The sequence below is a fragment of the Melanaphis sacchari genome, unplaced genomic scaffold (genome assembly GCF_002803265.2).
Source record: "Melanaphis sacchari strain LSU unplaced genomic scaffold, SCAv2.0 Contig323_pilon_pilon, whole genome shotgun sequence".
In the NCBI taxonomy this organism is placed as follows: domain Eukaryota; kingdom Metazoa; phylum Arthropoda; class Insecta; order Hemiptera; family Aphididae; genus Melanaphis; species Melanaphis sacchari.
Window position 1 is genome coordinate 152,626 of NW_020271194.1, and position 27,969 is coordinate 180,594.

Sequence of the window (27,969 nt, forward strand, 5' to 3'; positions counted from 1 at the left end):
TAAAAATAATTACTAATTTAATTGTTCATAAACTTATAGAATCGTAATTCCTAACTAAGATTAAAACCTGCTCTGCAATGTACTCTTCATTATAATAAAAAAAATTCATGACGATCGAATGAGTAGTTATGAGAGAACATGCGAGAGCGAGACAATGATTTTCATTTTCATATTTATATAACATAATAATATAGATGATTTACATAGTGGAACAAAGTGTTAGGTTAAGTTTATTCTTATCGTAGTGATGACTCGACGAAAAGTGTTTTTTTTTTTCGGTGCTATACGATATTTAAGCGACGAGTCACTAGTTGAAATGACCAATGAGCGCATGCGCAAACAGTTCAACCGTCGCATTTTTATCACGAAGGTAAACAAAATTTAATATTGTATTACGTAATTTTACGATTTTGTTTTGTCTTATCGTGCTGAATTGCTACTTACATCAATAACACTGTTCATCACTCGAGCGTCCGAGCTTGTTTAGTTGTAGCTTTATTCATTAATTATTACATTATTACAATATTACGGTAATAATAGTAATAACACTAATAACTAATAACACAAGTCACAACAATCAAACATCACGCACGACTGGGCAATACTAGAAAAAGAGATTTAAATTTTTGGATTCATTAATTAGGTACCAGATTTGAATGTATGTAATATTGCTTTTGTTAAGTTATTGTTATGCATTTCATGCATTTGGATTTGTGTTAAGTATTATAAATGCGGACCAAGGCTCTGATATATGAATTTAAGTACGTTTCAAAACGATTCGGAATAAAGTAATATTGATAGCCAATGATGGGTACCTATTATATATTTCACTACTCTTCCAAATGTTTAGACGGTTTTTAATGTTGTTATGTAGTTATAAAAATTCTAATTTTATGCTTTTAACATTGAACGATTTGTATAAACAGTCATCTTATTTGTAAACAAATAAATCATTTTAATCACAGCCATTAAATTTTATTGGAATTTAACTTTGCATGTATATCATCTTCAAAAGCCCTACAAGTACATTTTTCCTGCAGTGTCTGAATATGTTGTCTAATGTTAATTACTCATCCATGTATAGTCGGCGTTACGATACCATACTGGTCTGCTGCCTGACTCTGCAGGATAAATATTTTAATGATTTTCATAATTTATAGGTCATTGCTAAGTAGCATGTATTTAGTTTAAAATATTTGGAAATTAATCTCTCTATCAATCGTTCATATTATTATATACATAATGTTAACGTTCACTAGTCATTGTTAGTTTTCAATTACGTTTTGGTTCTAAGCATTGCTGAAAATTGTCTTTCCACTACTCTACTTTAAATCAGAATAACCAGAATTGTATTATACATTTTTTTTGTTAAATTTAAATAAACGCTGATTTTAAACTTCTCAGTTCTTTACATTAAAAAAAAAATATCTACCTAATATTTTGTTCAACATTTCTTTACCAATTTTGACTATATTATTTATTCTATTATGGTTATAGTAGATTCTTCTTCAAATAACTTTCCTGAGTACCACATTTTTGGCATATCTTATATGTTAGTAGAATTTGGAACCAAAATTGAGTAGGCCAAGTCTAGTTGTAAATACTGTCATTGAATTATTGCGATCATGATAAATATATTAGTAAAAGATATTAGTGTATTAAAATGTGTTTGTCATCACAACAATACAAATATTTTATAAATTATTAAAATACTTACCATACCTAGATCTTGTATTTATTAAACTGTTCAGAAATTTTCAATAATCTGCATATCATAATTATTATGACACATTTCTCAGTTTTCAGTTATTTATAAATCTAGATCCTTGTAATGAATAATGATTGGTATGGTTTAGAAATATTTTATTTTATTTTGTTTCTCATTATATATATGTACACACATATAGGCAAAACAAAATAAATACTTTATAAACAGACAGTGGCGTGTCCAGCACAAAATAATTGGATAGGCCCATTTTATTCTATAATATGTTTATAACTATTAGGAAAGATTTAGATTTATCCTATCATATGGAAATGAGTAATGCATTTTTGGGTTTCCAATTTTGGCTGTTATCCTTTTTATAACATGGTTTAATTTTTATTTTAAGAATATTAAAAAAGTAAACAATTTTTAACAATATTAATTAAATACCAAGAATTATAGCTTCAGTCTTAATTCAACAAGAATAACTACAAAATGTTTATTTTTAAAAAATTATCAGTAACAGTGGCATTGTAATTTGTACCTCTTTGCAAGACGACATTTAGATGATGGACAAAACTTCCAATCTCTATAAGCTGATAGTGATAGTATTGCCATCATAGATGTGTAACGACGCACAGCATCTTTTTATATTGTTTTTAGTTACTGTAGTATCAGCGATATCATAATAATGATATTCAATAATAAATATTAATAATATTAATAATAACATTTTTACTTGTGACAAAAAAAAAAAAAAAACCAAACATTCAAAATAAAAAGTGGGTAGGCTCGGAGTTAGTCGGCTTACCCTGTAAACGTGCCACTATAAACAAAATTTATATATTTATAAAAAATGTTCTGTTAATTTAACCTATACTTAACTAAATTACAAGATTGTTTTATCATTCCAATAATTTATAGATAATAACCAGTCTAATTTGCAATTTTAAATTACTAATTTTTTTAAAGAAAAAACTTAATTTTTGAATTATGGCTTATGGGATTTATTTATTTTTAAATTAGTCTTTTAGATTTTAAGCAAAGCAATGAACGACATGTATTGATTTTACAATGATGTGAGTTTAATCTGTATATACAATAAGTATTGGATAAAATTCTTCAATTTTCACTTTGAGAGGGATTTTAAATAGAAAACTAAATTTAGTTAGTACCTTAAAAAGGTTAAAGTTAGAAATTCTCATTACTTTTGTTATAATTAATTTATCAAACAAAAAATTAAGAGAAAACAGGAATTTTTCTGCAATTCCAATATTATTAAAATAATTGTTTTGTAACCACGGTTACCAAAATTTAAACAATCTTCGTTTATAATATTTTTCCATTATTTATCATTGAATTGAAATTTAATAAAATCTATTATAATGATTAACTTAAAACTAATTCTAATAAATATTTAATGTACAGCAGAGGAGTATTCACTTGCCTACCATTTTAGTTTAAATTCCTTATTTCTAGCATAAGTATTTTGATAATTTTGCAATGCATAAAACTTATTAATACTATCTCAATAATCGTTATCTTTTAAAAAATATATCAGTTTTTAGTATAATAAAACAATTTTAAAATAACTTTTTAATTTATTGTAATGGTACAAAAAATAAAAATAAAATAAAAGTTTTTTAAAGAATGAAGATATATATATCTTATACATCATAATGTATATCAATACATAAAAAATAATATATATTTAACTAATTTTGAATTTCTTAAAGATCAAAATTATAAATAAATATTAATTGAACTGAAACTTGTAAATTTTAGTTTTTAATTAGGTGATAATAAATAAATTAACTTTACCAAGTACTATGTATAATTTTTAATTGACTATTTAAATTAATCAAAAAAAGATACCATACAACAGTATATGTGTGTTTTTTTAAATTATTTGTCATAAAAATAATTTTTTATTTGTAAAAAATTTACTGTTTTTTCAAGTAAAAATTACAAATTGTCAATACTTTAAAATATTCTTGAAATTCAAATTATGATAAAAGATATACAATTGATTTTAAGATAATTTAAATTGTAGTAGATAAATTTTAATTATCAAAAATTTTTTCAATATTCTTGTATTTTACAATTCTTACAACTATTGAAACAATTATAACTTTTGTGATTTAAAATTTCTTTATAAACATTTAAAGTTTTAAAAATGGTTTATATATTTACAATTAATAAACTAAACTTGTTTAGAATCTTACATCAAATTTCAAACCTTATAGGTAATAAAGTCAAAATTTTTATGAAAAACTATAAAATAATTTTACAATTTTTTGTAGTTTTATTAAATTTTATGAACATTTTAATGTTACTTACAAAAAAAATTGTCATTGTATTATATACTATAAGAACTCAAGGAACCTTGTGTTCACTTATGGTTTTTTTACTCAAAAACTAAAATTTTTAAATATTTATTAAAAACAAAAATAAATTAAAATATTTTGATTTTTGATCTTTTGTATTAATATCTGTTTTATGATCTCAATGAAAAAAGCTAAATTTTCTAAACTTTTTGAATTCATTGTATAATGTTTATTGTAAAAATTATTATACTCTGTTGTTAGTAGGTACTAATTGTTGTTACAAAAACGGAGTAATAGTATAGTTTTACCTACAGTTTTTACTTCAGTCCTACAATAATTATAATAATTATTATTATTATCATTGTTACCTGTGAAATATATTGCAACTACGCAGTGCCCCCGTCGTGTATATGGTCATGACAACTGACAAGTATAAGTACTTGTGCGTTACGCGTATATAATAATATTAAATATAACTATATGTATTGTAGATACCACATAGGTGCCTATTTAGTATTAATCGTTTGCATCGATTGTGTCGATGTATTATTGGCTGGTATATACTTTATGTCTATATATATATTGTTATTATGTATTGTTGAAATATTAAAACAAGATATGATACCTACGGCAGCCTATACGTATAAAAACTGTATAATTTTATTTTTATATGTTACCCGGTGTAATGCTTGTTGAGACGCGGCCGTAAGTGAAAATCAGTTCAGTAGGTGCTAAATAATTATTATCTGAACCTGTATTATGGTCATACGCTCTCCTTTGAAATCGTTTTTTCTAAAAAAACTATATTATATTTTTAATTTATATTTCTTATTATTTTGAATATTTACTAACTATAATTAGACGGAATATGAGAATAGGTTTTAAAATGTTTGCTGGGGTTATAAAAAATCTTGGTTGATGATAAATTCCAAACGTGGCATTGCAATTTTTCGAAAATGTTAATAAAAAATGGTGTTTAATATATTTGTTGAAATATATAGGTAGTAAGAAGTGTTCGTTTGAAAAAAACCAGTTTAATATGTCAAAAATAATTAAATTTTAAATATTATACCTATTGCAATATTTAATTATTAAATACCTATTTACTAAAATATATTTTTTCACTCGTCAATTCATGTGCAAAATACAACCTAATAAAGTAATATTAATTTGTCTAATTTGAGTGTGTGCTACTTATTATTAATACACATTTTGAATTATTTATTAGTACTTTTATTTTATTGTATTTCAAATACGTCAAACTTACTATAATTGGTATTGAATACTTAAATTATTAATTTTGGGTGATTTATTTTATTTTTCGGTAATAATTTTGTTGATGCGAATTGTGTTTTCATTAAAATCAGTATTAAATACCTAATATCTACCTACTCGTAATTTGGATACTACAGTGTGGATGGACATTTCAAACAAATAAAAGTAATAATGACTTATTTACTTCATACTAAAAATAAATAATATCAAATAACATACTATATTATGTCCTATGATATTTAAATGTGTTATTGGTACCTATTATGTAAATTTAAATTATATATTTTATACTTTTTAAATACCTGTTGAACATATCCGAGTTCATAGGTATGACATATATATATGTACTTATTACATTTGCACAAATAGTATTCAAATATATAAAATAAAAAAATGATTTATGTATGTTTGAAATGCATTTTGAAAGTCTTTATACAACACCAAAGTATAATAAAAACAATTCAACACATTAAATTCTAAGCTTTTAAATTTCATCTAAAGTCAAACTACACGAATAATCCAATATTAAAATTGTAACGTTTAACTTGCGTATACCAGTATAATTACCCATTATAATATACTACAATAGTTACTTAAAGATATCAATTTTTTAACCCGTTCCGTAATACTTATATATTCTTATCAACAAGTGACAAATATCAGTTCGGTCGATCATTTCCCTAGCATACTGCCGTGTTTCCGTACATGTATAATATTATTTTAATATTACGCAATCGTTTTGTATACCTAGTGAATACGTTATGTAATTTAAAAAACAAATTTTTACACCTCCTGCAGGCTCATCTGACAGGTTTGAAATCGAATTATACACGATGCATATACACATATAGCTGGAGAGAACGAAAGGCGGAGACTTCACCCGTCACTCGATCGCGACGTACATATATATATATACACTAATATAATAAATACATATATATACCTATATTATGTGCCCGCGCGTTCGTATCTTGCAGTATCATCTATCTATTTACACTTCCTGTACATATTCAGTACACACACTATTGCTCCACGGTTATGACTTAAAACGCGCGCGTACATAGTAGGTGAGCGTGTATATACTATGTACGTACGTATATAGCGTAGTATGTTTATGCGCCAACTATTGTTTAATTCAAAATGATATTATAGAACGGTCACTGCGCGGCGGGGCACACATTTGTCGGGTAGAGGACCGTAGTGCGGCGAGGGGATGCGTAATCATCGTGCTGCGAGTAGATGCCTATGTACGTCTATAGGTATACTATTTTATAATAGCGGTACCTACAGCGCGGGCAATAGACGAATATTCCAACCGCGCGGCGGCGGGTAGAAGATAGGTAGGAAGACACGGAGGAAAAAAAACCATGAAATGTTTTCAAATAATAATAATAGTAGAAATATATTATGCTTAGGCCTATGTAACGCACTACAACCGCGACGGACGTCGTATGTATTATTATTTTCGTTATTATCGCCTGTGCGACTGTTTCGTGTAGACGTGCGTGATACTTAGGCATATGCCGTGGTTGCCTACCTAGTGTATACCACAGGCAGTGAAGTTGCAATAGTACATTTCATACAGCTATCCGTCCGTTTCATACAATTGTTTCATTCCCAATAAATTATAGACTGCCGTGGTGTATTTTTAATAAAAGTCTACGTTAAAAAATATTCTACATATTTGTATATTCGCGTGATTGCGGCTACATCATGACGTCTAACTCTCATCAGATAGAGGAAAATTTTGAAACACTTAAGGATGTGAGTCTTACGTATTGTTTTAAGTGTTATACGTTAACCAACTTTACATAAATGACTAATCGCGAATAAAGTCACGAATGTTTAATCGTATATTATTTTATTAATTGAACGAAAACATAATGTATACCTAATAAACTAATTCTAAAATATGATATTATTATTATTTTTTTACAGCTGTTCACCACCATGAGTCAAGCCATAGAACAACTCGAACAACAACAGTCAAAATTGGAAAAAGACAATAAAAGGCTCAACGAAACTAACGACAAATTGCTAGAAATTACCAAGAAACAGAAATTGATGGAAGACACTTCGGATGAATCAAAAGGTAAGACCCCGTGAGTCTAAAGCTAGTCAAACAAAAATCATTGTTGCATTTCGAAGAGGTGTAGTACAAACTACTAACGAGTAATATGTATATTAATACAATATATATATATATATATATATATATTAGGCATTAAGTCAGGAGCATATAATATAACACAATATATTTAAAAATCACATGAATTTCAGGTGGATAAGGGGGCTGCGTCTACCTTCATAAGCATATTTACCATTTTATATTATTTACTATATTCTTACACGGAACAAAATTATTATTTCTCAAACAAAAAAAAAAAAACTTGTGGTATATTTTATTTCATATAGTTGGTTTAATGCGTTTTCGTGTAAATAATATCAATATTAATATTAATATTCATAAAATAATAATTTTAGTATAGTTAAAGTTTATTCTATTACCATACATGTCATTGTAAATACTGCGGTCTTGTCAAGTATCTATTTTAAAATTATTCATTATCAAGATTATTTTCAATTATAGAAATATTTTGTAAACAATTTAATATAACAAATCAAAAACTTTCTGATAATTTTGCAAAATCCAATAATTAAATTTTAGAAAATTTAGTTTTCATTTTATATATATTTACTATTGTATATTTATATCTCTTAGTAATTAATATTTTTCACAAATAAAATCTTCTTAATACATAAAATTGAATTCGCTAATGTAAAAAAAGTATTTATACAACATTTTTAAATAAAAAACTCATTAAATTTTAGGTACATCTTCAAAAGATATAACCAACAAATATCGCGTATCACTTTACAAGAAACTTGCAGATCTTGAAAATCAATTATTGCAAAATCAAACAATCTTCACTGACGACTTCAATTTTGATGAAGTAAGTTGAGCATGCACAATATTTTTATTTTTAAAATCTTTATAATAATTCTTTATCAATTTTTAGAAAGATCCTAAGCAAATGTTGAAATTGAAGGTTCAAATGCACTCATTATTAGAGGAAAACCAAACATTGAAAGATCAGCTTTCAGATTTCCAAAATTTGCATGATCGGGTATTTATATTATATTAATTTGTTTATTTTATGTATGAATATGGATTCAAATTTAAATTTACTATTGATTAACAGTATATTTTGAATGAAATATCAAAAATGCTTAGTGTATTTTTTAAAAACGTATGTTTTTTAAAAATGCGTAATTTCCATTAATGTGCTATTTCCATTTTCCTAAACCTACAACATAGCAAATTTTATGTTAAAAATATTCATTTTATTCTTTTATTTTTAGCATTATAGTCAATTGATCTATTACATAATTTAAATGTTAGGTTAGAAAAATTAAAGAATATTGTCAGAGCTCCTTGTATGTTATTATTTATGTATTAATTTTAAAGGACGTTAGAGTATTTAAAATTTTTTATAACTTTATTGCCTCTTAATATTGACATAAATTACTCAATTATTGTAACTAATTTCTATCTAATTTTAAACTTCAGTTTTACAAGACTAATTCATGTGTTTGAATAGATTATGTCTGAAATCCGATCAAAGAAAAATGTTAATAGCACCAATCAACAACAAGAAAACAATGTGAAAAATGCCTCTCCAACTGCTTCTGCTACTGCCTCTCCTACTGCCTCTGATTCACTCGACAAAAAAGATATGCAACCACTTCAGGTAAATGTTATTGATAGTGATGTAGACGAAGTGAAGGATAAATAAAAGTGTTCAAATTATAATAAGAATATTATTAAGCTATAAGAGTAGTATTATATTAAGATATATATTTCTTTTCTTTTTAGTCATTAGAACACTTATAAAAATAAAATGTATTCATTATGTTAATTTACAAACATATAATAAAATAAATCATTTTTAACAAAATGGTTTATTTATTTATTTACATTATATTCACTAAAATAATATTTTTTTCATTTACTAGTTTTCTTATCTAATTAAAATAGTCAATTTGGACTGTTAGTACTTAAGTAAAATAAGTTATATATATATATATATATATATATATTTTTTTTTTAATTTTTGTGTGTCACCTTTGTGTTTGAATTTATTAAATGTATTTTTAATAACTATTTTTATCATCAAATATTGAATTTATTATTATTTATATTTGAAAACATTAATAAAATTAATATAATTAAGTAAATCAACAATATTATTTATCATGTATTAGGAAGAAATCCATACCTAAATTAGATTACTCTATTTTATAAAACTTATCAAGAAACAAATATTACTATTGAATTTAAATTTATTAAGTTTAACTAATTTAAGTATATTAATCTACTGAAAAAATTTAGTATTGGTTGGTTTAATGTATATATTTTCTTTGAGATGTGAGATCTCTAATTTTTGAAGCTATCCAAAAATTTGTAGTTGTTATTGCTTGTCTTTGTTTCGTTTTATTTTAAAAAATTAATAATAATTTATTATTTTAATTAGGACATTAATTTAAATTATTTAATTATTTAATACAATTCAATTCAGCATTCTGGAGGTTGAATAAAAGATTCAATATTACATTAGATAAAAAGATTCTTTGAGTTTAATCAAATTATTATGTAAAAATAGTTTTAAGTATCTACGAGTTTAATACAAATAATAACAGTTTTAAAATAATATTGACTAGAATAGAAAATTAATACTTAAAAAAATCTGTGTTGATAGAGTAAAATTTATGACAAATTCAGCAAAAACTACAGTTTTCCTTTTTTAATAAACAAACTACTCCAATTTTAGAAATAATTGGTATGAGGTTTTTTTTTAAAAATATTTTAAATATTTTAACAATTTAAGTTATGTTTCATCATAAAATCTAAGTATTAGGTTTTAATACTAAATAAACTTCAATTTATATTTGTATACATTGAAAACTTCTCAGTTAGCTATTTTGAATTTTAATAAAACTTGACATATAATTTATAATATTATCAGTATTACACTTATCTGTTTGGACCATTCAGTCTTGGTGGTCATGTGTAACCAATAGAAAATAATTTTAATACAATATTTTAGAACTTAAAATCATATTATAATAAATGACAGCAACATTTTATCAAACAAATAACAAAATTACTAAAATTGATGATCATTTATTGATTATAATATAATATAAAAATGTATGTAAAAAATATATTACTGGGTAATATAAAAAAATCTTAGTTATCTTATAAATTAAAAATACATTAAAATAGTGGTATACATGAAAACTTTAACATAATATGGAATTATTTGATATTACATATATCTTAGACTTTTAGAATATCTTAATATTTAATACTGAAAAGTTTTAACATAGTCGTTGTTTCTTTGAAATAATACACTAATAATAATATAATTATTTAATGATAAAAAGAAATTATAAATCTCAATAAAAGTAAATATTAAAATGTAAAAATTTATGTAAGATTTATGTAAATCCGAATATTCAATTAATAGCATATTATATCATATGCTATTAACACAGTTATTTTTATTCAAGTATTTTTCATTAAATTATGTCACTATATATTTATACACAATGAATTTAATTATAGTTTTTGATTAAAATTTAGAATTGTCTATTTCTATGAACAAAACAATTTTTTATACTATGTAGAAAAATGTAAACTTATAAACTCCGCTTATAATAATTGTCTAATTAATAGATTTATTGAACACAAATTGTACATTCTTATTTTAGCATATGAATTATACTGATAATTTGATAAAAAATAGGTTTAATAGTAAAAAATCACGTATTAGTATGAAAATTGGATGACAATTATTAAATCATAGAGATGTCTTGTTAAAAAATCAGTCTTTAGGATGTATTATTTTATGAGAAATAACGAAATTCATGATAAAAAAATTCAATATTGGTATAAATTGGACAAATCATAATCATAATTATTCTATGGTTAAAATAAAGATCTATAGTGTAATAACATATAATAAAAATAGTAAAATAAAACTAAAGAATTAATATAATTAAAGTTAACTGTTTTAGTATAGATATGTGCAAAGTTTGATATGTAAATTAAAAATGTAATAGACAAATAATTTGTACCATTTTATTGATGCGATAATGGTATAAGTGGAGTTATTATTTAAGGATTATTATCCAGATGTATAATTATATAAATACTTAATAATTTCAAATACATATTTTTTGTTACCTTGACGTTCTAGAGAATAATCAATATGTCTAAATTAGAATTAAAGTAAACAAATCATATAACATTGTTTAAAAAAAAATTCATGCTTAAAAATAATAAAATTTAGAAGTTATGTTAATCCATCATCAATTCAAAATGCACAGATCCTTTGTTGACACCATTTTTTTTATGAACGATATTTTTTGCCCATGCTTTGCATAAAATATTGATAACAATGCTTTCTAAATTCAAGTAAATATAAAAATTAAAAATAGTAAATATAGCTTTGTAAATACACTTACTTGCTGGACTTTTAAAATGAATTGCCACCAAAGGGCTAAGGTATCCTTCAGAGTTTTCAAATGGGAAAAAGTAACCAGGAAATCCAGGAATGGGCCAATATGCCATTGGTCCAATAAGTTCTTTGTCAGACACAGTTTCTCCCTCACATGATACCCATACAGTTCTCAACTGAAAGCAAATTAAAAGATTCGTTTCAACATTTTTAATTGATTTTATTATGTATAAATAATAAACATAATATTAAGAGTTGTATATGTCAAGATAACATCATATAAAGTTATATAATCTATACTTTCCACAGATAATTTAAGTATACATAAAAAATACTAACCTTTTCTGGATTAGTTATTTCTTTGATGTGATCTTTTAAACTTTTTGGCATATCATGAGGTAAGTCATTTGGATCATCATAAAATATAGGATTCCAACCATAAATCTAGAAAATATTTTGAATTTTTGTTGATTATTTAACTTAATTTATTAAATTAATTATAATATGGTAATTAATCAATTAACTTGAAACTATTGTAACTTTATTAAACCTTGAAAAAGTATACAATATAGTGTTATACACAGAAAACTCTAAATTATTTATAAATGGGTGTAAATAGAAACATTGTATTGTTCAAAAATTTCATAAAAATCGTTTAAGAAAAACCTCAAAACTTACAAATACTTATCTCTAAAAAAACTTTTTTACTCAAAGATTAATTCTTAATGTAACAATGTTTCTAATAGTCTAAACAATATCTTTTTTCAAATCTCTAAACCTAAAAGATATCATTTTTGCCGATGATATTTATTGGCACACATAAAAAGATTGAATTCAACAATACTTCTGGGATTTTTTCCTATCAATCGATAAATTCAAATCTACCAAAAGCTTAGTAAAATTGCCTAATCCATTGTTTTTTAAAAAGTGAAGATCTTTTTTCATTAATATGTAACACTTATAAAATACAATCAAACATATATTTAAATACCACAGATAATTTTTGAAATGCAGATATTTTAAACTCCAATGCAATATTAAAGAAGACTCCAAACAAAGATAAAGCCACAAATATTATCACCTTTACATCTTAAAGCAATTTACCTAACAAACTTTAATATTGTAAATAATAGCAAGTCACACTTTTAAATATTATTAATTTGTCATGTAAAAAAAAAAATCTGTAGAAATAATGTTAGCTAATAATTTTAGCAGCTGAAATCTGTAAATTTGTGATAGCAATAAGTAAGTTTTAAATATAATTTTAACAATACAATATTTTGTAACTATTAGATTCCTTACTTTATTTAGTTTGAGAAAAATACAAGGTCCTTGACGATGAAAATTGAATCGATTTTCTTCTGTGCAAGAGTTGAATGCTTTTACATCAATATCACAGACCTTTCCTTTACCAGGTGGTTTATCATAGTCACAAGTTGCAATATTTTGACCTCTTCCTGGTGTTAAACCTGGTTTCTTGTACACTTAACCATATAAAAATAAAAATAAAATTAATAAATATACAAAATATTTAGTAAAAATAATTTTACCATCTAAAAATTTAACAAGTCTTTCAGTCCATATTGAATAATCTTGAACAGATTTACTATTTATATGAATTAAAGTGCTATGAGTTTCGTTAGACATAGGTCTAAATCCCAAACCTATAGTAAACATACATAGTAAAATATTAATATTTTAGTATTTAGAATTGAATAATTTTGATTTTTGTTACCTGGATTTGTTCCAATTAGTGAATGTTCAAGAAGTCTAGTTGGAGTACGTGGATCAAGAGTTTGAAAGAAAAACCACAAAACTACTCCAAACATAGCAACAAGCGATAAATAAAATGCAGTATAATATAATCCAATTTTGGCTGAAATGTGAAAAAAAAACAATGAAAATTATATTTTACTATACATTATTCGAGTTAAAAAGGAGACTTGGCAGTCGACTTTTGCAATTTTGTTTAGTAAACAGTATATATTATGTACAGTATTTTAATTTGTTAGGAGTGTTGTCTTAATCATTGTTCAGCAATAATTGGTTGCTTTAGTTTATTCTAAGCGTTAAGAAGACACAGTACCCACATGTGTTATCTCTATACTACATATATGCAACATAGCAAATTTTCGTTCTGCAAAATTAATTTTATGTTGTTAATTTAAATATTAGAGTAAATTTATCTATTATCAAATTTAAATGTAAGAATTTTATCTGGGCCATCACATAGGTTTTTATTGATATTTTATATTTAAACTCAGTTAAAGTTATATAAAATATTAAAACTTTAAAATGCTCATAACTCACTTTATAATTAAAATATCAATAAAAACTCAGGTAATGGCTGAAATAAAATTCTTACCTTTAAGTTTGATAATAAGTAATTTACTCTAATACTAAAGCTAACAACATAAAATGAATTCAGCTGAACAAAAATTGACTGTATTGTATGTATGAAAGGCGGAGATAACACATGCGGGTGTGGCATATTCATAATAGAGTTTAGGCACTTGAATTGTTTTGCAAAATAACAAAATGATGAACAAATTATTTTAATGTGTTAGCTTATAAAAAATATACCAACATTTTCTAGAATTTTTTCAAAGTTAATAATTATCAGGAAAAAATGTTCTGTTGATTATTTTAACTCTGATATAAAATTATAAAATACATTATATGAGTAATGAGTACAGTCTAACAATTTTACAGTAAAATTTTTTATTATAGGCAATCAATTATTATTTACTAATCATATTTAAAAATGTTAAGTATATTAAAAGTCATAACACTAAAAAATAAATAATTTACTTAGATAATCAAAAAAACTTTTGAAATTTGCATATTACATATGAATACATTTTAATTGCAAAGTTAGAAGAATCTTAAAAATCATAGTAATTGTTACAACCTTAATTTTATAAAACAAACAAGGTATAGTTAAATATTCGTCAAGAACTTAACCATCACGATTATTTAAATCATTTATTTACGGTTAAATTGCAAATTAGACCCCAGTTAATTTGTATATATAAATAAACAATTTTGAATACTTTTCCAAAATTAAATGAAACATTGACAAAATAATAATTAACAAACCATGTTTGCTAATTTATTTTAAATATTACCAATTTCTGCATCAATTTCTGTATTCAATCTGTATCAATAAAAATTAATGACACATTAATTCCCACGTTCACAACATCACTTTTAAGTTTTAAATTATCAACCAAGTACAGTTTATGCATTAAACTTTAAAAAAAAAAATATCCATCAAATCTTAATTACTCTAAACAGAATTTCAATTGTTTAGGTGAGTCAAACTCAAAAGTGAACCAAACATTTCACAAACATGACACATTTGAAACAATTTAACAAATCAATATTATCTTATTGAATGATACATTAGCAAATTTATTAACGCGAGGACAAAAACATACAAGGCATCTTTTGCAGAATGAAGAGACTATTCTTACCCCAACTGGACGGTGTGCGACCAAATATCTCTCCGGTATCTTTGTCGTAGGCATACAACACGAACCTCTTGGACAGTGGCAATTTGCGTTTGTCCGTGTCAAAGCCAATGAACGTCGTTTTACTGCCGTAGTTCATTTTCGTATCGTCGATCAGACCAAAATACCAAAAAAAGCTTAATCAATGACTCGTTAAAAATAATAATAACTATCAACAAAAAGTCACGAGTTCAGCGTATCGGAAATAACGGCATGTAAAAATTAAACACAAAATAATAAAAATAATTTGAATTTGTATTTTTGCTTGAAAAGAAGACTTTGTCAGTCTTAGGCGGAAACGCACCTGCTGAGTGCTGACCCGCCCAAAATCGTTTTGTCTGCGATTTCCACACCAATTACTGATAAATGATAATATAAACAACAACAACAACAACTAATTTATGTCGTTATTATTATCATCTTAGAAGGTGCGGCCGGTGATAGCGTTTGGTGCTATGCGTCACTACGTCACCACCACTGATTGAAGGCTCGTGCAAAATGTTCATCTGGTGTTGAGTTTTGTTTTTTGAAAAAAAAAAATCCCGGGAAATAAATTTCAAGTAAAAAAATCCCTAGTATAAAAAGTAAAAATTGACTAATTTCTGATTGATATTTAATAATTTTAATATTAAAATAAAATAAATTAATGTACATTCATAATAGTACTTATCTAAATACGTACAATATTATTACACATAATAGATATTAGGTACCTACTTACTACCATTTTTTTTCCGTTCAAAAATCGGAAACTGGTGGGAACTGTTTTACACAATACTGCCACCTGGTCCCGTAGCGTTTTTTCACCAAAAATTAATTACAATATTATCAATATTAGTTATACATATGCGGGGGGCTCTAACTATCCCGAAAAACTGGCCTTCAGCCCACAAAGAAAAAAAAGAAAGAAACGGATTTACCCTGCCCGTCCACCTCCTGCCCATATGATGCGCACTGCTGCCTCCTTAAGCCCGAGTATCGTCTCCACCATCCTGCCAAATGCTATCCTCTGCTTATTCATCGACGCCTCAATGTACCTACTACTTACATAACAACTTAATCAATACTAAGGCACTAAATGATTAAATATTACTATAATATTTTTAAATAAATATATACATATAATATATATATATATATATACATATTATTACTGTTCTTATAAATTGTCTATGTTTAATTAAATATAATCAATTTATAGAACAAATAAAATAGAACATAATATGTTCTATGATAGATAATGACTTATGATTATAATTATTATAAGACTGATAACTTTTGGTAGAATAATACTTACGACCTATGCTTATTATTGTGTACCTACTGTAGTATAGTCAATGATATATTACTGTTTATTCCTATATCATATATATATATATTATATACCATCCCAGTTTTCTATTTAAACAATTGGTAGATAACTTTGAATAATATATATTATACAACAAAACATTTTTAATAAAATATTATATATTTTTAATATTTATTAATGTAAACATTACATTGTTATTAGTTTTATAGCATCATCATTGTATATTTTTCATTGTCTCCGAGATATTGATGTATAATATTATTAATTATTATATTTTTTTAGTTATTACGTTTTAATGAGGTTTAACTAAACTAGATTCAGCTGTTTACAATAAATATTTACTTATCTCACGGTTACAGATATTATAATTGATTATAATACTTTATAGCTACACAACAAACGTTATATCGACACATTTTCAACAATATAATATTTTTAAAAGCTTATATTTTTTTAATTTATAAAAAAAATTTCTCTGAAGAAAAACAATATGAATGAGTATGAACGAGTTAACATGATGGAAGATAAACGTTGGACAAATATTTTGAAATGTGACATTATGGAAAATATTACACAATTGGGAAATGCAGAACAGAGGGATCGTTTAGCTGCATTAGATGTTAATTTATTAAACGAAAAAATTCATCTTTATGACATAAAAAAAAAAATTAAAAAATATTATGAACAATTTGAAGAGGCAAATGGAGATTTCAAAGATATAATTTTATCAGACGCTGGAAATAAAATTTTGTTAGAAAGATATAGACATTTACATCCAGATAAAATAAAATTGAGCATAAATAATTCTATACACACAATTACTCATGTATCAAATGCACGAGTTGAGCAATTTAAAACAGCATTGAAAACTTTAGAGAATTTACAAAGACATCCAAACCCACAGAAAAGTGAACAGCAGCATATCAAAAAAAAAAAAATGGAAGCAACAATGGGAAAAATTGTAAACAAAGTTAAAAAAATTGCACTGGTTGACTTTACCAAAAGAAAAACCAAAAATATGGTAAATGATGTAAAACAAAATTTAATCAAGTATGATACAGTAATAGAACAATTACAAAACGATGCTAAAGCAATGGCTATGGTCATTATGAAAGAAATTGAAACTGGTACAAACTTTAATGAAGATTCAGTAAATTATATTAAAAGTTACTTTGCTGAGAAGGACGCAAAAGAAAGGTTTATCGGTAAAAATACATCTTACATCGATAAATTAAATTCAATAATGGATTCAATGGAATATAGTAGGTAAATTAAAATTTTATAAAATCGCTTATGTACGATTTTAAAATCAACTGCAATTGATCATTTTAATGAATATATATATACATCTACACAGTATTACAAAATACTGTTTAATACAATTTATTTGTTTTTTATTTTAAAATACCATTCGAAAATCGAATAATTTTTAAATAGGTAATTAATTAAATACATTTTATAGTTACTAATCGATATCAAATGAATTAGTTATAACTATTAGTCACTAAATTTATTATTTAATTTAGAAAGACATTAATGCAAGAGAAACCGCCCACAGAAATTGAAGAAACATTTTACTCGGAACTTCCGTGGACAACTGATACAATTGACGAAGTATCAGCTCCAGATAATACTATTGCTGAAAATGAAAAAAACAAAAAAACAAAAAACAGTGTCATTTGGTGTAATAATATTTCACAATTTGGAATAATGCACTATGTCCATCCAGTTGAAAAAACTAAATTTTTGGACAATTTAAAAAATAATAAAGATGTTTCATCTGTTGACTATAAGTTTCCTGAAAATATCCTTGAATATGTAACTCTTGGTGATATTCAACCAACAAACGATGAATTAGCTGCTAATTACATAATAAAACAATCAGAATTTAATAATTTAGAAGATTTAGTTAAATATATTGAGAGCACTAAACATGATTTAATGAACTTAAGCAAGTTAACAACTTTAAGAACAACTTTACGGAATTTATTATTCGAGGAAAAGTTATGTAAAAAAGAAACTATAGATAAATTAAAACTTCTGACTACTAAAGATATTGAATTCACTAAACAAGTGGAGCTTTTGAAAACATTTATAGATGATCAACATAAAAATATGTCTGACATTGATCAAATCAAAACACATTATTTAAAATTGTTTAATGATTTATATTTTTACGTGGATAATATTAAAATTATACTTAAAAAACTCCATGTAAGTGTTCATTGTATTTAAACATTTAAAATATCTGATAATATAATTCTTTCGATATTTTTAGGTTACAGTAGACGATAATAAACAACTATCATTTATCAAAATGAATCTTATTTCACAAGAAAATACATTAGATACTGCCTCTGAGGAATTAACGAAATTAATAGAAGATGTAAAATATATGATTAGCGTGATTGATGGAAAGTTTCGTTGGTGTAATTTGATAATTCCGGATGAATTTGATTCTAAACAATTAAATTTTGCACGTGCGATGTATGTGTTTAAAGTTCAAGAATACATACAAGCAGATATAACGAAGAGAAAACTGAAATTTTCTCTTTTATTAAAAAAAAATAAATCAACAGATATGCCAAAAAAATCTGAAGACATCTTAACTAGAGATGATATGAAAAGACAAGCTGAACAAATTGTAAAATATTTCAATGAAAAGGATACCGATAGTTCAAAAAATAAAAGAAAACCAATTTCTTTCAGAAAAAGTTTTATTTAATTTGACGTAATAAATCAAAATTAATGATCTTAAAATATACAAATAAATCAAAATTTTAATTAGTCAAACCTCTGGACATAATTAATGCACAAGCCACAAACTAAGTGTTACTATATAAATTTTGCCCTATATGATATTTTTAAAGTATAAAAAATTAAATTATACAATATTTTAAAACATTAAAACAAAATTGTTTACCTTCTCCTTCTTTTTTCTTTTCTACTCCATTGAAATGCAGACATTACTATATTGGTATATATTTATTTAATGTATGTGTGTTAAAACGAAAATATTTATCACTAGACACTAGTGTACTTACGTATTTATGTACCTATAATGATAAATCGATTCTTTAGTTTATCTTGAAATGAGTAAAATTTTAAGCTCAAAACACACGAATTTTTAAAATTTCCTTACTACGAGTAGATGTATGAATGTTTTATAAAATGTTAAGTAGATAGTTAATTATTAAAACGCTAAGTGGTCTACTCATTATAATAAACATTTATTTTGATATTGAACTTGGCGATGTTTAATGAGTTCTTTCTAATCTTTTCCACAATTTATTATTATCGCAGACGTCAACGATCAAACACTGCACAAAAGTCAAAAAGTAATCTATAAAAGTATATAAGTATGCCAGTAATTTTTCTAAATTAAATTTTACAAGATAATAGTTTTTTTTTCTAAAAATCACCGTATTTTTAAGTTTTGTGGTAATGATGATCTGTTTTTTTGATTCCATCCACTCCTTGATGGGCCCTCTAGAGTGATGGGACCGTGGCTCATTGCTTATCATGTCAACCTATCGATACATTACTGAGTGTTTTATTATTGTATAGCTCTTATATTCTATGAATTTATGAGTGTAGGTACCCCATTTACCCATATAGCTGTATATGGTGGTAGCCGGTAGGTCGTATTATATAATACTACTATTAACAAAATATACATATTCATTAAGTCGTTGGGATAACTATAGTTTCCTTGATACCCATTACTCATTGCTTTTTAAGTTTTATTTATTATATTATATTTGTTTTATAGTTCATATAGGTAGTTATAGACGTCGTCATGTCCTTAATAAATTTATATACGACATATCAATATACCATTATTTGGTACATTTGTTAATTAATGTTTTGAAGTATAATAAATGCAATTTTGGAGAATTGTCTTTGTTTTAATACAAATTATATTTCATTGATCACCGTTTGTGTAGTGATGACTAAAGGTTTTGGAAAAATAAGAGTTTAGAAGTAATGTCGTTTAAAACAAAATGTTGTCTAAAACAAATATAATATGTTCTACCTTATCTGTTAAAAACTTTATGTAGAGATAAGAAACAACGAGTGAGCCAGAAACACATTTTACATTTTTTTGTTATGTTTTCAATATAATTTATTATTTAAATTGATAGGTTTTAAGTACGCATTCTATAAAAATGTTTTTGAATACTATTCGTACATTGTCGTCTACACTTTTCAAAGCATCAAGTGGTCTATCAATCGGAAATAAAATTGTATCTGTACGTTTATATCACTACATTACTTTAATTATTTTTCAATAAACTATATTAATTTAACTTAACTTTGTTTCTATTTAGAACAATGCAAGAAATGTGTACACAAGTCTTGTTAAATATAATGAATTGTCTGTTGAAGATGAAATGAAACGAGATTCGCCAAAAGATAGGTCGACAGTGGTTCCAGCTGAAACTAGTATTGAATATCTGAAAAGTGATGGTATGAAATCATAAACATTTTTCTATGATAAACAAATATTTCTATTCGATTATTTTTTAATAAATACAACTCTGAATTCAATTACCATGTTGAATTTTTTTTTTTTTTATGAACCAAAAATTACATAAGATGCTATCAGTAGAGCTCGGAAATTGATGCATTTTGCATTTTTTTTTTTAAACTTATTAGACAATACTCTTCTGACCAAAAATATGTTTTATTACCATATGAATCTAAAAAAGTAATTTTTATTTTGCAATTTTTGGCCTTTTTAAGTCATATTTTCCTTTTAAAGTCATTTTTAGGTCGTATTTTCCTTTTTAGTTAAATTTTTGTAATTAGATTTTGTTAATTAACATCTTTACATGCTTAGTTTTTCTTTTACATAGACTGTATCTATTTCAAATTTATATTTTATTAAATAATATTGTACACAAGTTGTATACTGGTTAAGTAAAGATAAAGATTCAATAGAATAAAGCAATTGCTAGTTGTCATTTTTACTTTTGACAATATAAAATATGCTTTAATAGTATCTACAATATAATAATTTTAAGTAATTTTTATAATTATTACTATTCTTTTAAAATATATATATATATTTACTAATTTTAAACAAATATTTATAATTTTTAAGTCATTTTTTGTTGTCATTTTTAAGTTATATTTGCATATATTTTTGGGTCGTTTTTTTAATATTTTAAAGTCATCAACTTTGAGTTTTACTTATTAGTATTGCCCCCCAAAAGTTAATTTAATCCAAGAAAATATTAAAACATTTGTTTTGCTATTAACAAATTAACTGTAAATTTTTTCTTTTGTTTAAATATTATTTATTTTTTAAAGATTTAAGAATATAAATTGCCTCTGAAGTAGGTTCTATTGATGTAGTAAATGATGCTTTAGTTTCACTAGAAGAATTCAATACATTTTTCTCTTGGATTTTAAATCTTTAATATTAATAAAAGTCATTTAAGTTCTGCTTATAAATACATTTTCACAAATTGCTATTAGTAAATTTATTTTGTAAAATACTAATAAATTTAATGAAATTTTCAACAATTTAAAATATACTTCTAGTATTATTTAATAACTTATACAATACAATATTAATAAAAAAATAATCAAAATTATAATTAACAAATAGTAATTTTACTTATTTTAAGTTGTTTTGGTTTAATGGTTTGTATTTTAGTTAACTGATTACTCTTAATTTTTAATTTATTTATTTTAGAATAACAAAAGATATTTAAATTATAAATAAATGTAGAGAATAATTTATTATTATATTTTATTACTGAGCAATAAAATCTAGAACTGAAATTAATAAGATAAAGAATGGGTTTAACTATACTTAAAATAGTATATTGAAATTTGGTATATTATAATTTTTCTAATTACATAGGTTTTAATTTAAAGTAATTATTATAAGTATAGTTTTATAATTTTTTATTAATCTATAGCGTATAAATCCACGTATGGAAATGATCCCGTATGGAAAGAATATCGCAGAAATCACAAAGGAAGTATTCCACCAAAAAAAACTAGAAAAATGTGTATTGTAAGTTGTAAATAAAATAAAATACTTAAGTCGTTTTTAGTACTAGTATATAATCATATGTATTATTCTTATTTAGAGATCTGATATGATTGCAACTGGTAATCCATGTCCAATATGTCGTGACGAATACCTCATACTCGACTACAGAAATGTGGATTTGCTCAAACAATTCATATCTCCGTATTCTGGAAAATTATTATCCTACAAGTATGTATATTAGTTTTAAATTAGGATTTTATATAAAATAAATAATTCAATTGGTATATTGGCTTAAGAAAAAAAAAACTCATTTGATATTATTTTTATAGTTTTTATTATTTGAATAATAAAAGTTTTAAAGATAGTTGTACTAATATTATTAATATTATTTATTAATAAATGTATCATGTTTGAATACTGAAACTTATATTATAAAGGTTTAAAATGTATAGTTATGTATTTTATTTGTAGTTTACTTCATAGTATTTCTAAATAAGAGAAAATAAAATATTTAACACTATTGTATGATATTTAGAATAGTTTTAACCACTATCTAACATACTATAACTAAAAAGTGATAAAATAAACTAATGTAGATCACTATATTGATCTAAGATACTTAAACATTTAAATTAATTTTTATTTACATTGCAGAGGTATAAATAAAATAAATAAAATTTTTATAATTGTTTTAAATGAGTAATATTAGATTTTTAAATAATAATAGCTAATTGATAATCTTCTCGCTAATTTATATGATAAATATATATTTATATTTTTTACAGATTAACTGGAATTTGCCAAAAACAACATGAAAATTTGATAGTTGCCGTAAAAAAAGCCAAAGACTGGGGATTCATTAAATTTGATCTTCCAATCAAACATTACAATTATGATGAATTTAAAAATTCAAATTAGTATAATATTTCTCACATAAATAATGTAATTGAACTTGTACAGAAATACATGTTTGATTTTGTAGATGCACATTCTTTTAATTGTGTTATTTGTTTAAATAATATTAATTATAATATTTTTTAGTTTTATACTGTGGGAAAATTGATAGAATTATTTTTAAAATTAGCAATACTTTTTACAATTCACACAAATTAGTTATAATTGTGTTGTTACAATATTTACATTTTAGCAAGCAGTCAATATTTAATAATAAAAAAATGAAAAAATGTGAAATCAAAAGTCTTTTCAAATTTAATATTTGTTTAATTTAATAATTTTATTTTAAACATATTGATAGAAAATATTAATTTAATAATATTAATATTTACATTTTTATAGACAAATAATTTGAATTAATAATGTAATAAATGAATTTAATGTAAAAGTATTTCGTATGGATCAAATGTAAATATTCAATTTATAAGAACAATTTTGTCTATTAAGTCATAAAAATAATAATTAATTTCACAAAAATATTTTTAAGTATGAATATAACTAGTTTCAAAAACTTAAAATTTTTATTTTTGTTTAAGTAAAATATAATCATAACTTAAATTTTGATGACTTAGTATTTCAATCAGAGTTTTTTTAAACTATAAATTAAAGGTTAGTTTTTAAATAATTTAAAATTTTTATTTCAATTTATAAATTAGTTTTACATATGTGAAAAATATTTAAATACAACTATTGTAAATTATTATTTTTTGGATAGTTCAAATTTTATCACAGTTAGAAAAATTCATTCACTAATGTAAATTAAGTAAATATAATTAATGTAAAAAATATCGATGAAAATGAATAATTAAAAACTAATCTGTTAACGTTAGAACTTAGGCCAAATCATATGAATAATATTACTTATGCTATTTGTAAAATGATTTGACATTTCTGTTTGACTGGAAGTCTAATATTGATACCTATATGTATAGTACCTATATGTAATATTCTTTTCCGATAATTTTTTATTATTTTATGAATGAATTTAATGTTAATTATTTAACTGCTTATGTAACAAGCTGTGATTATTACGTGTATGTCCCAAAAAAAAACAGGGTACACTTTAACACTCATTATATATATGTATACAAGTTATACGACAATTAAAAATATATTTAATTAAGTTATTTGACACAATTTTAAATAATGTACTTTGGCACCAGACTCGTATCTACACAGGACATCAGATGGATGCATCCTGCTGAGATAAAATGAGTGTGTGAGGATGACCGACAGTGACGCAAATAGAGGGGAATTAGTTCCAAAAAAATCACTCAAAGCTCCCTCAAACAACAATAATATAAATTATAATGTTCCTATGCATATTATTCTTAGAATAAGTTATTTTCACCAATAAGAAAATCATTTTTATGAAACAAAATAATATTACAATTAACAATATTACTAATAGGTAGTAAAATTATATAAAAATTAATATTGTATAGATATAATTGGAAAATAATTACGAATGGTAGAACGATAGCGACAACGACGTCCTTCAATCTTGTCTATTTGGAATTTGTGATTAATCATTAAAGTTTGAAATGTCTGTTTGAATAACATTTTGGGTGAAAACTCTAGTTCCAAAAAAATAAAACAGCATTTGACATAAGATGGTAATGTATTTCCAAATTTTGCAATATGTGTCAAGTAAGCTGTAGTTGTTGCCTGTTGGCTGTTACTCTTTCAGTAAGTAAAGCAACTTGTGTGAAATCATTTTCTACTATGCGATGTACAAAAACATAATTGTGTACCTACTTGTATGAATCAAGATAGGTTTAGCAATTTTAAATATTTTGCATAGGTACAGAAAAGGACATTTGTATCAATAATGAAGACATCTTAAATATTTTTGAAAAAACTAAGAGACGTATACAATTACATTAAAATATATCCCTGTTTATTTAAATAAATAGATAATGTTAAATTATCTTGCCACTCAAAGACAAATTATTTTTAATTTTTTAATTTTTTAACGGAATTAATCTATTAATTTATAAAGAAAATATTTAAAAGTTTATACAATTTTAATATTAATACTTTCATTAAATATGTATACTATGTATGATAAATAATTAAGTTCAGGATTGGAGAAATACAGATATCTTTAAAACTATGTAATTACATATTATAATAAATTTAAAAAAAAAATGTTCTGGTGCTCGAGCTCCCCCCCCTAATTATTTTTCCTATTTGCGCCTATAATGACCTACTACAAATCATTTATAGTTATTCAGATATAACTACAAGCACTCTAGTCCAGGAGAGCTGGCCTCTAGACTGATAGGGTCTTGTCAGATGCGACATCACAAAGCTTAAAGCTACACCTCACTAGCTAACACCATATATTTACTTTAATTATTTTATTTTGGACTTGGTTGATTTAATAATAAACGTAACTATACATACAACAATATTCACTGATTGTGTTAAAATTATTCAGACTTCATCCTTCAACCTGGAACACGTTGGAGTTTGCAATATTTATAAGGTTAATACGAATAATGTGCAACTATAAACAAGTAGGTAAACCGTAGGTAGGTATGGCCTACATCCAACACTAAAGTAAATAATCTTAATGTTGGTATAAGTAATGTAAATATACTTTGAACTTGAAATAAAACTTTCTAGGTTTAATACTTATGCTATTATAATATTATAATACAGTTGATTGAATTAATTTTTTTCAGAACGCATCGCATTTATTATATTATAAATTATTATTACAGTTTGTAAATATGTAATATTAAATCAGCGGTTGGATTCATGGAATTTTTTATTTGCGATAATTCAACATTGCATCAAAATATTAATAAATTTAAACTGCTCATTTTAGAGAAAACATTGAGTGCTTTAAAAAAATACAGTGCATAGAAAAATAGTAATTAGTAATTACACATTTTATTTAAGTTAAAGTGTTGACTGTTGAATGTATATTAATTTACATTTATTGACATTCCGACCTAATGAATAAATAGATTTAATACAAAGATAATATTATGAACATTTTGGTATACCGTTTAGCGTGAATAATTATTATTTCTATTATTAGGTATGTTCTTCCGACATTGGTACCTCATGGCGATTATATGACAACGGAAGCAATAAAACGATTTTATTTGAAAAAATTAAAAATTCTCTTGTTTTAATTTCTTTTTCCGTAGATATTTTATGTTACCCAGGTTAAAAATCACTATACTTACACTAAACATTATTAACTTATTAGTAAATAAGTACTTATACCACAGAACGGTTTGAACAGGCTCATGGCATAAACAGACAATAGCTTAAATATATTTAATTATTTTAGAAAATGTTTATTTGTGTACACTAAATGACAATATTAATGTGTAGGTATTAAAAAAATCTCAAGTTGTATACTATTTTTTGAATTAAAATAATAAAAACAACAAAAATCATTGTTTAAATACCCGATTTCACCGAATTTGAACATAAAATATGTATAAAAAAAAATTGTGCATTCGTTTTTTGAGATTCTTCTAAGATTTTTTATCATGAAACTTTTATATTTTTTTTTCAAGTTTTATAATTATTAAAAATAAACATTTTCTGAATTCTGGGATATTTTATCGAATTTTAAAGCGTTTTTTGCAAAGTATACAATTTTTGTATCGATATTTTTTTATTGTTAGAAAAAATAAATATTTTTATTATATTTATAGAAAAAAAACCAAATACATTTTCAAAATTTAAAATATCTATTAATAGTTAAAAATAAGTCTAAATATTTGGTAAATTTTATTATGGATTAAATAATTATAGAATGTTTTAAGTTTCTTGATTACCCAATCTATCACTTTTAACATTAAAAAAGATGGAAATATAGGTGTCGACTGTTGTGTGTTCCTTGTCATTGAGAAAGTCTCTGAAATATTTATCAGTATATGTTAAATTTTAGATGAATAATAATTAATAAATAATTACATACTTAGTACTTATTCGCAAAAGTTTAATACTTTTGAATTTCAAACAAACAATTAAAAATGTTATTGTTCTTCATTTAAAAACTTAATTTCCAAATTTAAATTTCAAGTATCTATAGGAATCTGTGCTTATACATTTTTTAACATTTTTGACTCCAGTAATAACTACTTCAAGCGTCTTATAGCTGTATAAATTGATCATTTTTTTATATTTTAAACTACAAACTTAGGTATTTGAAAAATGTTTGTGATTTTATCAAATTTAGAATTTCAAATGCTTAAGTATATATATATTATATATAATATATAAATCATGCAATGTATCAACTATCTTTTATGTATTTATACATATTTAATAGCTTTAATTTTAATACAACTTATGAATTATGAGTAACCTTGTATTGTA

At 24.1% G+C, this 27,969-nt stretch overlaps 4 protein-coding genes across 8 annotated transcripts; 3 read left to right on the forward strand and 1 right to left on the reverse strand.

Annotated features, from left to right (window-relative positions):
* Nucleotides 1-284: 284 nt before the first annotated feature.
* Nucleotides 285-9,184, forward strand: LOC112596487. 5 transcript variants are annotated; one of them, XM_025342191.1, is made up of 5 exons: nt 285-370; nt 7,246-7,399; nt 8,140-8,261; nt 8,328-8,435; nt 8,910-9,184. In XM_025342191.1, exons 1-5 carry the CDS (start codon nt 317-319, stop codon nt 9,102-9,104), a joined length of 633 nt encoding a protein of 210 aa, XP_025197976.1. In that variant the 5' UTR covers nt 285-316; the 3' UTR covers nt 9,105-9,184. The 5 variants fall into 5 exon arrangements, with proteins under 5 accessions (XP_025197976.1, XP_025197979.1, XP_025197978.1 ...); XM_025342194.1 differs by lacking the exon at nt 285-370 and adding an exon at nt 384-658; XM_025342193.1 differs by lacking the exon at nt 285-370 and adding an exon at nt 384-643.
* A 2,201-nt stretch (nt 9,185-11,385) lies between these two features.
* Nucleotides 11,386-15,693, reverse strand: LOC112596482 (sodium/potassium-transporting ATPase subunit beta-2-like). The gene is made up of 7 exons (XM_025342182.1): nt 15,308-15,693; nt 13,567-13,707; nt 13,382-13,495; nt 13,134-13,315; nt 12,171-12,275; nt 11,839-12,007; nt 11,386-11,778 (listed from the first exon to the last, which is right to left on the reverse strand). Exons 1-7 carry the CDS (start codon nt 15,441-15,443, stop codon nt 11,672-11,674), a joined length of 954 nt encoding a protein of 317 aa, XP_025197967.1. The 5' UTR covers nt 15,444-15,693; the 3' UTR covers nt 11,386-11,671.
* A 1,452-nt stretch (nt 15,694-17,145) lies between these two features.
* LOC112596499 lies at nt 17,146-19,380 on the forward strand. The gene is made up of 3 exons (XM_025342216.1): nt 17,146-17,921; nt 18,182-18,869; nt 18,934-19,380. The coding sequence occupies exons 1-3, from the start codon at nt 17,146-17,148 to the stop codon at nt 19,378-19,380; spliced, it is 1,911 nt and encodes a 636-aa protein (XP_025198001.1).
* Nucleotides 19,381-20,741: 1,361 nt separating this feature from the next.
* LOC112596494 (28S ribosomal protein S18b, mitochondrial) lies at nt 20,742-23,656 on the forward strand. Its single transcript, XM_025342207.1, has 5 exons — nt 20,742-20,908; nt 20,987-21,125; nt 22,589-22,686; nt 22,763-22,893; nt 23,451-23,656. Exons 1-5 carry the CDS (start codon nt 20,825-20,827, stop codon nt 23,581-23,583), a joined length of 585 nt encoding a protein of 194 aa, XP_025197992.1. The 5' UTR covers nt 20,742-20,824; the 3' UTR covers nt 23,584-23,656.
* The last annotated feature ends 4,313 nt before the right edge of the window (nt 23,657-27,969 follow it).